Source organism: Chiroxiphia lanceolata, chromosome Z (genome assembly GCF_009829145.1).
Source record: "Chiroxiphia lanceolata isolate bChiLan1 chromosome Z, bChiLan1.pri, whole genome shotgun sequence".
NCBI lineage: Eukaryota > Metazoa > Chordata > Aves > Passeriformes > Pipridae > Chiroxiphia > Chiroxiphia lanceolata.
Genome location: NC_045671.1, coordinates 1362555 through 1376247, shown reverse-complemented (window position 1 = coordinate 1376247; position 13693 = coordinate 1362555). Strand labels below are relative to the sequence as shown.

The 13693-nt window shown below is 42.3% G+C and overlaps 1 protein-coding gene across 3 annotated transcripts in view; it reads right to left on the bottom strand.

The window, feature by feature from the left end:
* Positions 1 to 13693, bottom strand: part of DYM (dymeclin) — a 216500-nt gene that overhangs the window by 21312 nt on the left and 181495 nt on the right. For 2 of the 3 annotated variants that reach the window (XM_032675766.1, XM_032675768.1), the window contains one exon: positions 13349 to 13462. In XM_032675766.1, the coding sequence (XP_032531657.1) occupies positions 13349 to 13462 (114 nt within the window). Of the gene's footprint in view, positions 1 to 9724; positions 9813 to 13348; positions 13463 to 13693 lie in introns of those variants that run through there. The other variant, XM_032675767.1, reaches the window with a different exon arrangement.

Sequence of the window (13693 nt, the reverse complement as noted above, 5' to 3'; positions counted from 1 at the left end):
TCCTTTATCCTGCATGTATTAATGAAAATTAGGATCTTAAGAAAGTGTTGGAGAAAGGTGAGACCCTGGCACAGGTTGCCCAGAGAAGCTGTGGCTGCCCCATCCCTGGAAGTTTTCAAGGCCAGGTTGGACAGGGCTTGGAGCTACATGGGACAGTGGAAGGTGTCCTGCTTATGGCAGGGGGGTGGGAACAAGATGAGCTTTAAGGTCCCTTCCAACCCAAACTACTGGTATGGTTCTAAACCCAAACCATGGTTCTAAACTGTTTGGAGCTTCCCCGGATCACAATAAAGGTCTTTTTGGGACCATGACAAGTTCACTCATTTTTCAACATATTATAAAGCAAATGGATTTGAGTGTTAGTGCTACTTTGGCCTTGATCATCAACAACCTCTCACTGACAGACATGAGGGATCTCCAAGCATGCACAGCCCTCAGCCATCTTCTGGCTTCCCTGGCATATAATGGAAAGAACCAGCGTTCTGAGATTCTCAGGAACATACCTGATGGACTGTTTTAAAACGGAAAATCATGTTTATGTGAGGAATGCTACGTTTGTAGTATTTTTTAGTTAACTTGTGCTGCAGACACAGTTTTGAAAACATCTGATTTTTCCCAAGTCTCAGTTGTGCCAGCAACGAGGCCAAGTCACCCACTTACCCTCTCCTGCAGTGGCTCATCCTTGCAGGATGCAGGCTGTGAACAGGGTCCCTGTGGCTGGCACCAGCCACAAGGCTGATCCTGCAACTCCAACCATGTCCCAGTGAGTAGCAGATGAGACAAAGCACTTTCACAGGTTGTGGACAAGCTGTTTTGAGCCACTTTTTGTCTATAGACAAAAAATGTCACAACGCTAAATAAGCTATGAGAGCTCTAAATATTCTCATGTTTAAAAAACTCTGATGTACTAGACTGCAAAAATTCTGTTTACAGGATCTTGGTATAAGAAGCAGTGGAATTAAGTGAGGCTGTATTACTTGCTGCTGCTATCAATTGATGCAGCAAGCACTTCCAGACATAATAATTACCATATGCGTGCCGTGCTTTACCTCTGGGCTTATTAATTTCATACATGGGAGGTTACAACTATTGATTGCATTAAAACATACTGATGTGTTACAACAGAAATGCTCCTGCTGCAACACATCGTTGCACAAACTAGAATGATCCAAGTGATACAGGAGCAGCCACCTGCACCCACCAGTGGACAACTTGCAAATGGTCATTTGTACATCCCCTCCTAAACACACAAACACAGTATTGAAAGAGGAGAACGACAGCAGTGAGCTCAGATGCCCAGGGAGAAAATTAGGGGGTCTTAAGAGACAGGATCATCTGGAGAGATGAAAAATCCCTAGGAGAATGTCCTACCAACAAAAATAAATTAATAAAAATAAAGTGGCTCTTTTATTTCTCACTACAATCTGCCCCACTGAGAATTTGCTAACATTTAGGTTGGATATTAGGAAAATTTCTTCACCAAAAGGGCTGTCCAGCCCTGGCACAGCTGCCCAGGGTAGTGGTGGAGTCCCCATCCCTGGAGGGATTTAAAAGCTGTGTGGATGTGGCACCTTGGGATGTGAGTTAGTGCTGGGCTTAGGTGAACAGTTGGACTGGATGATCTCAGAGGGCTTTTCCAACCCAAATGATTCTACGATTGCCAACCAGCTCTGCCCTACAAACTTTGGAGCAACCTGAAGTTTGGTGAGTCTCAAAAAAAAAAAAGCACCTGGATTTCTAAAAGTGCATTTGTTTTTTGAAGTTTGCTGAAAACTTGATCTACAATGAAAGATGATGACATCCAAATAGCATCTAAAAAGAGTGGTGTCTACCTTGCCATTAGACGACTGGCTTTCTAACTACCTGCAAAACCAGCAATACACTCAGAAACAACTGCACTTGTTTTTTTTGTTGTCATCCTATCTGCATAATTAAAGACATATTTCTACTCAATTCTGGTTAAGCTTCTAAAAATTATATATAACCTGCTTTAAAGACTCCCTGTAAACAACAAGACAATGTTTACATTTTTAATAAATTTTAATTTACACTCCTCTACTTTAGAATCATATTTCAAACAAGAATACAATGAATTCAATAGGCAAATCTCATATTAGCATAATTTAACTGCCCTAAAATCATTCAATTGTCCTAAAATAATATTTATAAAGACAGTGGCAACTGTGATGCAAAGGAGCAAGTACAACAACAGGCAAAATTATCCTGCATTAGTAGCATATTCATACAGGGTGAAAGTGTGTCAGCAATTTCCAGAAACCTTTAAAAGTGGGAAGGAGCCTGGCTTTTTTTTTTTTTTTTTCCCCCTCAGCAAAAGCACTATAAACAAGGCACAAAGAGTTAATACATCCTTCCTACTTCTGAGAGCAGGAACGGGCCCGATTTCGTCAGTGAGGTTTGGCAACGTGTGAAATCCTGTAACCAATTCCATTTCCTGATAAATGAACGGTCCACAGGGGAAAGTCAGCCAGAGGCTTTGGGAACTGCCGAGTGCTCAGACATGACCGAGAGGCTCCTGGAAGGAGCCAGACTGTCTCTTTGCTTATCGCCGCCCAGCCGAGCGGCACCAGCGGAGCGCTGGCGCTGCCAGGCTCCATCCCGGGCCGGATGGAGGCACAGGGCGATGGCGCTTCATCGGCACGTGGGATCCCCCCCAAAAAACAAACCAGCACACCCCTCACATCAGACTTTAGGGACAGGGCTGGGAACACGTGGTTGTGCAAAACAGGCGTTGGGATGTGGCTTGTGACGGGTCCGTGTTGTTTATGTGTTTCGGAGTCAAACGCTAGGAGTGACTCGGTATTCTGGAGTTTAGAATCTTCCCCCCTGGCCCTTCCAACAGGAAAAAGCCAAATACAGGATGATAAATCATTCATTATTGGGTAGATTCTGGCATTAGTGAGGCTTTGAAGGAGGGGTTTTCAGTTGGAGCTGTAGGGTGTGTTGTGTTGAGAGCTGAACGTCACTCTCAAGTTTTAAAACCGCTCTTGGTTTTAAACTATAAATGGATTTTTTGCGAACTTATCCTCACAAATGTGACTGATAGACTTACTGAATGTTAACATCAAATATCAGCTCTAATTGCAAAATGACAAATGTGCCTCAACCCAAGCTCAGCCCTGAGTTTCTGAGCTATTTAAATAATTTTTCAGACAGAGTTAATCTGGATGTTTGTTCACTTTTATATTATTACAAATCAATTCACAACTCACAACACTTTTACAGGAAATTCGAGTAGCTTGACACAAACAGATTTGAACTTCCAAAAGTCTAAAATTTGAGCTTGTAAAAAAAGAATAAAACATTGCCAGTCTGATGACCCCTGAAGGGAAGTTAAAACAAAGAAAGAAAAAAAAAAAGCTCAAATAATAACTTCAGGCCCTACATTACCAAAATCCTGGGTAACTTTTCAAGTGGCTTGCAGGCTTATAATAGCAACAACGTCTGCAATTGATTAGCTCCCCCAGCACAACCAGATGTCTCGGGGACAGGGAGAAAGTACTGTGGGTTTGGAGTTTCCTGGGATGCAGAACATCTTATCACTGAAAGACAAAACATCTGAAATGGAAGGTGAGGAAGCTAAAGAAATATTATGTTTGTTCTCAAAGTGTCTGAATCCAGTTTTACTGCATTTCCTAGTTCTTTGGAAAGCCCAGGATAAATTCTTTCTTGCTCCCAAGGAAACTGCTACTCACTTGACTCAGTCTGCCCCCTTATCACACCCACCACCATCCATGGATCTGCTGGGATCTTGGGTGCTTTCTGCTCAAGGCTGTGACAAAAGCCAATAACATTAAAAAAAGACAGTTCTCTATATTCACTATCTACCCAGGTCTGCAAAAATGGTACCTGGTCTTGGAGGAACATCAAAGCAGGACTTGAGACATAATACTCACTTAGCAAACAAACTCCCCACTCCCACTTCTCCTTCCATGACTTAACTCATGTTAATTATTGCACCCTTTAGCCCTCAGATGAGAAAAGCAAAGGGAATAGCCGAAAGGGATACAAGAAGGATCTGGTCTTCTTTGGAGCATTTGGATATTCACAACTCTGGTGCCTTTAAAGGATCCTTGATCCTTTTTGAGCTACTGCTCTGCTTCAACCAAATACTGAGATAACTCCACATAGAACATTGCATAACAAGCAAGAAACACTACAGCAGGAAAACAAGTAGTATTCTTCCTCCTCTCTTCAGGCTGTGGCTTTAAACTGGGGGATAACACTGCAGGGTATGGAGTGCCATGGACTGGTTGACACAAGTAAAATGTAGCACTGCAACATTAGCATTTCTATCACAGAACGACCGAATGGTTTGGCTTAGAAGGGACCTTTAAGTTCAGTTTGTTCCAACTCCACAGGCAGGGACATCTATCACTATCCCAGGTTGCTCCAAGCCCCATCCCACCTGGCCTTGAACACTTCCAGGGATGAGGCAGCCACAGCTTCTCTGGTCAATCTATGCCAGAGCCTCATCACCCTCACAGCCAGGAATTTCTTCCCAATATCTAATTTAAACCTACAACAAGTAGCCAAAACACATCGAAGGGATTTAGGCATCAGTGTCTTATTTCAGTTATAACCTGTAAGATAAATTGCTCATCAAAAAGGATGGTTAAAATGTAAACTATTCAACATGGGAGCTTGCAACAGCTGAATGGGTTTGGTGTGGGCAACCAAGACCTGCTCCCAGCTCCTCCAAACCGCCCATTCACTGGTTAACGGGCCTCCATCGCCACTTCAGCCCGGGTGGTAAAGCTCAGGAGTTCACAGACTCAGTTTTCCTACTCTGTTCACACACAGCACAGGAAGAAACACAAGGACCTCATGCCATGAGACCCTGACCAGGCTGCTGACCATCGCAACAGCTCAACTTTCTGAGTTACCACGCAATCAATGCGACGTCTACAAAACAGCAGACAGGGAAATACAGGAGAGGGCAGGGAAAAGTGAAGCGCAGTCCTTCTTCCCTCCTAATTAATACCAGTCACTGTGAGCCACATGCTCCCCACCACGGGACACGCAGAAGTCTTGGGTCCTGCCTGGTGTCCTGCTCACATCATGCCTGGTGGCATCTCGTAAGCGTGAAGAGACAGCTTGACAAACTTAAGAATGTTGGAGCCAACAGCAAAACTATCCAGTGAAAGCAGGATTTTCCCCATGGAAATGAATGCTTCAGTGACTAGGAAGAAAACAAGGCTGAAGTTCTCAGTTTATTCTTAAATCTGAGAAGAAAAGCTTTATACAGCGCTCTAAGTCGAAAGCATGATTATTTTCTGTTTGAAGGGATTTTTGGCTGTTTTACAGTAAGAAACTGATATTACATGAGAAACAGTTTAAAGATCAGAGATTCAAGAGTTTGCTAATGCATATTTTCCTATGTTGATGCTGCAATGATGTTTATGTTACTCTTCAATAGGGAGGTGTCAGAAAAGCATTAATATGTTTTTAACTGTGTGCCAGGCAGACAAGCAAAATAAAATAGCTGGGTTTTTTTTTTTCTTGTTCTAGTCAACAATGCCAAAAGTTACTGTTTATTTTTCTCCGCCCCCATGGAAGAATTTATAACCACTGAAGTAAACTGAAGTTAAAAAGCTGTTTTTAATCCCAAAATTGAATGACAGCCGCTGTGTAAAAGCAAACCTATCTTGTCTGGGTTCTCAGGAACTTTCAGATTTGAAAAATTAAGTTTCCTGGATTCATTTGAGGGGTGGGGATTTTTTTTTTCTTTTTTGGGTCGCTTTTCTCCATAATGCTAGGGAAAAAAAAAATTAAAAACTGTGATACTGTATAATTTTCACATCTGTAAGAAAACTGGGGAAAGTTGGAGGGCACATCCCCTTTTCAAGCAGTCTTGAGAGTAACATGTAAATACGGTGTCGGTTCCAGCGTGAGTGAACTCTCTTTGGGAGTGCCAAAGAGAGGTTGTGAATGCCACAGTGCACACCACTGATGTTGGACCTGGCAGCACTCAAACAGATAAAATACTCAGCTGTAACCCAGACCTTGTGTGCAAAAGGACTCCTCTTACACCACACCAAAGAAACTCAAACCTTGACCTGCATGTCAGTCAAAATCCATGCAAACACTTACGGGAATAGGTATCCATATGAAGCGTTCAGGTTGGGGTTTTTTTTTCACACGAAAGCATTAAAGCAAACTTTAAAAAGTAAATAAATAAGCTTTCTAAGTGACTCACCAACACTATCAGCCTATGCCAACATTTCAAACATCTCGAGTCCAGCAATATGAAGCACCCTGGATTGTAAATTTCAAGGCAAACTACATTTCGAAGGACTGAAGCATAATTTATTTCTCCTTCCCAAAAGCATCTAAGTTAATTGATTTCTTCCATCTTACCTGAAGGATGCTTCTGAAAATGAAGTGTTGTTAGTATTCAACCCAACTCATCAGCTGTATTTGCATTACACGTAGCTACAAACAAGGCTCTCTAAAGACTGCTGAAACCCACTTCTAACCAAGGAACAACAGGATTCACCACATTTTAAAAGACTTTTGAACAAATAAGCGTTCAAAAGCCTTGTAGATGTGACACCTGGGGACATGGGTTAGTGGCGGCCTCTGTACTGCTGGGGGAACAGCTGGACTTGATTATTTTAGAGGGCTTTTCCAACCTAAGCGATTCTGTGATTCTATGACTTTAAACCCACAGATGTCAAAGCAAATTTACTTTGGCCCTCGGCATTTTCAGCGTTAAAGGAAAGCAATCAGGTATACAAGTAAGTTTTTTTGTTGCCATGCCACACGTTTTAAGTAGCTACTCAGGTCTACCTCCTACCAAAGACACATTTCCGTTGATTATCATACTAATGTTTAAAAGTGAGGGAGGTATTTATTTCTGAACTAAAAACCCAAAGCTTTCGTTCCCTTTTGGGATAACGCAACTATTTTTCTTTCTGTAAGTTTTTAAAACGCACAGTCAAGAGTTCCCATACTATGCATTATGTCAGCAAGTATCTAACTCCAAGCACTATAATAATCACAGTTTTTCCATAACATTTTTCACGTACTTTAGATCTTGCCTACACACAAGTTTGCACCATTTAATTAAATAGATTTAGATGATATAAACTCTTGCTTGGACGCACCTATTATAAAGTGGTGTCATTCAGTTTAGTTTCAGCTCATTCTCAACAATTTAAGTAGTCAGGCTTACATTAATAGAAAAGCACCTGCATGAGGGTTTTCCCTGGCTCAGACAGACAGACAGGTTTATAATCCCACTGTAAGATCAGGCAGAGTCAGCTGAGTGCAGACATGTCTTCGGCTGCTCACAGTTTCACGATGATAAGTTGTTTTCTGACCACAAAGCCCATCAAAACTTTCAAGATGATTTTTTTTTCCCCCTGGAATTTTGATTACCCAAAGTAATATTTCTCAAGGGACAAGGAGCATATTCTTTTCTACTCGAGATCTCTGAGAACAAATGCCTTCAAACGAAATGTGAGTTATTGTCCATCACTTACAGGTCAGCTCACGGAAGCAGGGAAGTCTGACATCTTAATTGAGGGTATAAACTGTCAGAAGGAAATATACAATCCATAAATATTCTTATTCTTAGCATATGGTTGGTGTTTTGGAAAGGCCCAAAAAGCACTCTGTTTAAAAGTTTCTTACACTTCTCTCACTAATCTGATCTTCTTCAGGTTAAGGGTTAACAGCAGCTGAGGGTCAGCAAGAGGAAGTCTGTGTTATAGGCGCCTGCCTAGCGTCAGACCTAAGGATGTATTAGACACAATCAGCTTCCACTATAATAAGATCTTTGACCTTTCAGTCAGATGGGAAAAAAAAAAAAAGATAAATATCAGGAAGAACTGTATGAATTTATTTTTAAAGGAAGTTTTCTGTCTCTCTTGCTTACTGCTGTGACCTGGAGATCTGTAAAGGAGTTGCTGGTCTCTGTAACTCCTCTGTCCCTACCTCTTTATGGTGTCACACAGAGTTAATTTTTGCACTATTTCACACAAACCCAGGCAGCAAGGAACTGTTACAGCAGTAAAACAAATACAAGAAAGCTGTATGCAGTTTTTAGAGCAATTACAGATCCGCCCCAAGGTTTAATTTAGATCATTAAAGACCATTGGTCTGCATCGTGAATCCATTACCTGGCCATGGACAAATAACAACCACTCAGGACTATGGACAGCAGGACTCCAGGAAAAAAATATCATCAGGAGCAATCCTAATAAAAGATGAGGCAATGGGTGGTCTCCTGGGATCAACAGGGTGCATATAAAGGAAACTTTAACCATTTCCTTTGCAATCTGTGATGCTGTGTGAGTGCTGCCCATGTCCTGCCCCTCTTCATGGTGTGATGGCACAACTGACTGTTGAACAGATGTCCGTTCTCCTCCCTGGGAGGAGCATCTGCAGAAGCAGGAAAACCATTCCAGAGACAGCTCAGTACCCAAACCAAGAAATTTCTTAGGCTCCTTCAGTAGCGGGGACTCCACATGTGCTTTCTTTTATGGCTACTCCTCTTTCCAGATTTTCCATGAGCACAAGTCTGAGGAGGAGTGGCTGAGTGAGCTGGGAGGGCTCAGCCTGGAGAAAAAGAGGCTCAGGGGAAACTTCTCCCTCTCTCCAATTCCCTGACAGGAGGGTGGAGCCAGGTGGGGGTCAGGATCTGCTCCCAGGGAACAAGGGACGTGACAAGGAGAAACAGCCTCAAGGTGTGGTAGGGGAGGCTTAGATTGGGTAATAGGGAAAATTTCTCCATGGAAAGGGCTGTTGTGCCCAGGGCAGCGGTGGAGTCTGCACCCCTGGAGAGATTGAAAAGCTGTGTGGATGTGGCACTTGGGGACATGGGTTAGTGGTGGCCTTGGCAGTGCTGTGGGATGGTTGGACTCAAAGGTCTTGGAGGCATTTTCCAACCTAAATGATATTCTATGAAAATACCTAAGCTTGAAATCCCCTATTGAATTCCCTGCCACCTCAGTCAACAGCCACATTATTTTTATGACACTTTTGGTAGCTGAACTTTTGGTGCTGGTGCTGCTTCCCAGGGTGATGCACTCGGGACACAAAGGTGCTCTGGTCCAGGTCCCAGGCAGTATCTGCTATAACTCTGATGACAATTTACTCTTGCCCTGTGCTCTGCTGCCTCAGTGATTAGGAGCTTTCTCCAGTGAAAGAGATGGAAGCTGATGGAGTTGGAAGTACACTGTTAATAGAAGGGGAAACATATGAGAAGTGCTTTTAACACCTAAAGCGAACCGTGTTCTGTCAAGAGACTGAAGGCTTTTACCTCTGCTCCTTTTACATATTATGTGAAATTTTAATGCCCATTGAACTCAAATGCACTTTAATAAATATTGAATTTTGTACCATACCAAAAAGGTGCAAGTTGATGGCATAATGGTACGTCTGCATAGCACATGAAGAACATCTGACAGAGCACACACTGATGACAAAATACTCATTGACATGGAGAGAAAAGGCATAGGAGAAAAACACAAGTAGCTCAGAAAATGCTCATGAAAATCAAATCTCTACCTTAAGTGGCTTAGCTAATGGGAACTTTTCTTTTATAAAGCATTAAACGTGGCCTCCCAAGTGTGATCATTCCATGAACCCAAATGTCAGCTTCCAGTCACTAGCTGGCATTTGAAACAAGTTTTCCCACTTATTGCAAAAGAGTGATTATCTGCTGGCTAACTCCCCTTGAAACCCTGAGATAACTCACAGGCTCCAGACATGGTCCCACTTCTCTCACGCTCCTAATCCAGAAAGTACAGATAGTTCACCAAAAGGGAAGAGAGGCAGCCTGAGAACTTAAAAAAAATAAATAAAAAAAAAAGGAACGAATGAGGCCAATTTTCACCTATCACTGTGATCTCTAAATTGCCTTTAATAAGCTTCTGCAATATACCAGGGAGCCTGGATTGTGGGCTGCTCGTCTGCGAAGGAGACAGCTCTATCTCCACGCCGTAGCTTCTGCCTCCATCCTGGGCATATTAACTTCATTTATCTCCTCCCACAGACTGAGGGAGAAATAACCAGCTCTTGATTTCAGCACCTGCCCTTTATCTCTCTGTTCGTGCAGAAGTCTTCTAAAAGGCTAATTACTCAGCTTGGACTTTCTCTGCCTTCCACAGTGCACGGCTAAAAGCATACACTTAAAATAATGTTAATTGTATTATTTGACTACAGTCAGACTGCTCCAGGACTGGAAGGAAAATCTGAGTTAGATTTCCCATTTCCCAACAATTATTTGCTAAGAAAATTCAAGATATCTTTCCTAACACAGACACACACACACACACATAATATATATTTATCCATGACCTACTCCTACCACACATGCTCACTTTGCACCCCGTGTTGCTTCCCACAGTGAAAAGGGAGCAGGAGCACCAGGGTGTGCTACAAAACTGATAAGCTCCATTATGCAGATCAGGATCGTGGCTCTAAGTGCTGTTATTTTTAGTTGACTGTTGATTCATGTTTGAACTATGGGCTAAGCAACAGACTCCAGACCCGAGTGCATGTAACACCTCTTGAATGCTCACTTCCTCGACAAAGGCCAAGACAAGCAACTTGAAAACATTCATTTGAAAACATCCGTGCATACATTAGGTACTTCACATAAGAAAAAACCCATCAGTGTCTGAGCTGCAAGGAAACGAGTGCTTTACTCCTCTTTTTTCCAAATCATACCCATGTTTCAAATGCCTCCCCCAAGTGCTTCAGCTGAAGATGGTTATTTCTAGGAGGTAGGAATAATGTCTCTGCAGGGTCTCTTGTACTTTAGAGCACTTCAGTATTGCTGTGGCAAAAGGCAAAGACGGTTTGAAAATTAATTAGCAATTAATTGCAAAGCTGATCCATAAATTCTCAGGGTTGAACTCCACAGCTTTGCACACTGTAATTACATGTTGGTTGTGTCAACACAGATGCAACAGATTTGTAATTCCTCCAGACATTGTCCAAGCTGGCTGGGCACAAGTCCTATCCTATATGCACCTTGAATCCCGGGGTCAGTTCTGGGCCCCTCACAAGAAGGACACTGAGGGGCTGGAGCATGTGCAGGGAAGGGAACGGAGCTGGGGAAGGGTCTGGAGCAGCAGGAACAGCTGAGGGAGCTGGGGGGGCTCATCCTGGAGAAAAGGAGGCTCAGGGGGGACCTTCTTGCTCTCTGCAACTCCCTGAAAGGTGTCATCAAAGAGAGTGTGGGTAGGGCTGCTCCCACCCATCCAGACTTGCCCAGAGAGTGTCATTAAAGACATGTGGATTAAAGCTTTCTCCTTTATTTAGCTGCTGAAAATTCCTCAGAGTTGCCAGAGTTATTGTGTAACTATATCTTCAGTCTGATCTTAATATGAGTTTGTCAAGCTTTAGAATAGCTTCCCCTGAAAACCTCAGAGACTGAAGTGGGAAGGCCAGAGGAACTGTGAGACTCTCCTGTGAGAGAGGTACAAGGACAGAGGCTACCCAGACTCACAAGGTCATTTCTACAGGAGGGAAACACATGCTGCTCATCATCACTGCCTGTGCAAAGGAAGGATGTTATTTGCATGTACAAATATATGCATGACTACATATATATATATATATATACACACACACATACACACACCCCCCAAGGTCAATGTCATCAACTTTTCTTCATGGAGGACTAACTTGCTCTGGCCAAACTGCTGCTCAGCAGAATTATTTAAAAAAAAAAAAAAGACAAAACCCCTTCAGTGTAAGTGGGCAGTATAGAAGAATTACGTGCCAGGCTGGCTGTGTTCACTTGGTAACTCTGTCCCCAAACTCAAGTCCTCCAGAGGAAAGGGAATTTCTCCAAGCCACACTAAGCATCCCTAAAACTGGAAGTACTCGACTGCTTGGTGAGGACTTTCAGAGCTTGGCACGTCACAAACTGTTGGTTTGTTGCTTTAAGTGGCAATATATAATTTTGAATACTGTATATCATTAACGCAGAAAATTTAAACTTGATGGGATTTCACTCCAGAAACAGCATTTCTGTAAATTGTGGCCTGACATGTGAGTCGATGTGGCACACTAAGGAACTGACAAAACCTTAATTTTTTTGTAAGCAGTGAATTTATTTGGTGATGGCTCTTTGTCAAGAAGGAATCACTGCAGCCTCAGCTTAAGAGCTTTTAATTATCTGCACATAAGTACAAGTTGTCATAGACAAAGCCAAAGTTCCAGTGTTCCTCTGTGTTCACAGCATCACAGTGTAGCAAGGACACAACCTGAAGGGCTGGGTTTGGATACACCAACTCCTCTGGTGTTACTTAGGCTATTCCTGTACTGCGGCTCAGGACTTGGACCATGGACCAACCTCTCCCAAAGTAATTCAGTCTGAGTGACTAAATACGTGCCATCTCAGGGACACAGGGAACTGCAGGAAAGACATTAGTGTACGCAGCCAGCTAGACAATTCCCACTGGGTGTTTTAAAATTACCAGGGTATAAATAAATTACCAGCCATCGCCAATGGCCGTGTGGACTCAGTGTGCCTTATCAGATGATATTTTCCTAAAGTTACCACGAAAGAAATGGGTCTTGAGAAGACACTCTCACTCTCTTATCACAAAGCAGGAACAAAAATAGTTCTGCCAAGAGCAGACCATATTTAAAATATACTTGGCATAACAGAGAGGCAAAATTCATTGTGTTTAAAAAACTCCCATTTACTTATTTACCTACTTACACAGATTTCCTTATTGTAGTATTCAAACATCACACAGCCATTAATGGATTTTAGCTTCACAAAACCTGTCAAGTTGGTAAATCCCTCAAGAGATCTGAGAGATTCTCAGAAGAGAATAGAGAGGGCTGCTCAGGATTATACAGAAAGCTCATCATCATGTTGACCAGTCTTACAGGTCCTGAACTGATTTTCACTAGGTTGGGTAAGTCTTAACCAGAGCCCCAGAAATTTATCTTTATAGCATTTGATATAGACCCAGAAGGAGGTGTAGAACACTAAAGAAAGAAGAATAAATTAACTGAAAAAAAAAAAGAATGATCAAAATTTGGTTACAACATAACTAAACAACAGATGGAGAGGTGAGGCTGCTTCTCCAAGATGCGAAGAAGAACACCTTAGCTTCAGCAGATTTTAATTCCTCCACATGCTTCAATTTAATAACTAATCATGAAAACTCACCCAAACATTTAGCAGAAATTAGGAATTTAAATATAAACATATACATACGGCAATCAACAGCGTAATCACTTTTCAGTCCCTATTGATAGGAGAAATGATGCTTTGACATTACGGATATAAAGGACAAATATGAGTAATTGATTGGAACAGTACACTTTAATTGATGAGGTCTTGAGCACTTACTCTTAGCCTGTCTTTGGGCAAAGCAACAGCTCCCTGCTTGATGATTTCCAGAACTCGCTCCACTGACAGCTCAGCTCCAGCTTGCTCTAATCGGGAGCTGAAAAAGCTGATCACCTGGAATGAAACATCAGAGCACATAAATAAATAGAAATGAAGAGACCTTCGTATCAATTTACACAAGAAGCTGTCATCTTCTTTCTCAGCATTGTGTATCTGTGCTTCTTCCTTGTTACTGCTTGTGCCACAGCCAGGGAGACTTTGTTAATGTCAAGTTAGTGCAATTCTCAGCATCCTCCCGCAGTCATTTTTAACAGACAGATGATTTTACAGTTTAACACACACAGT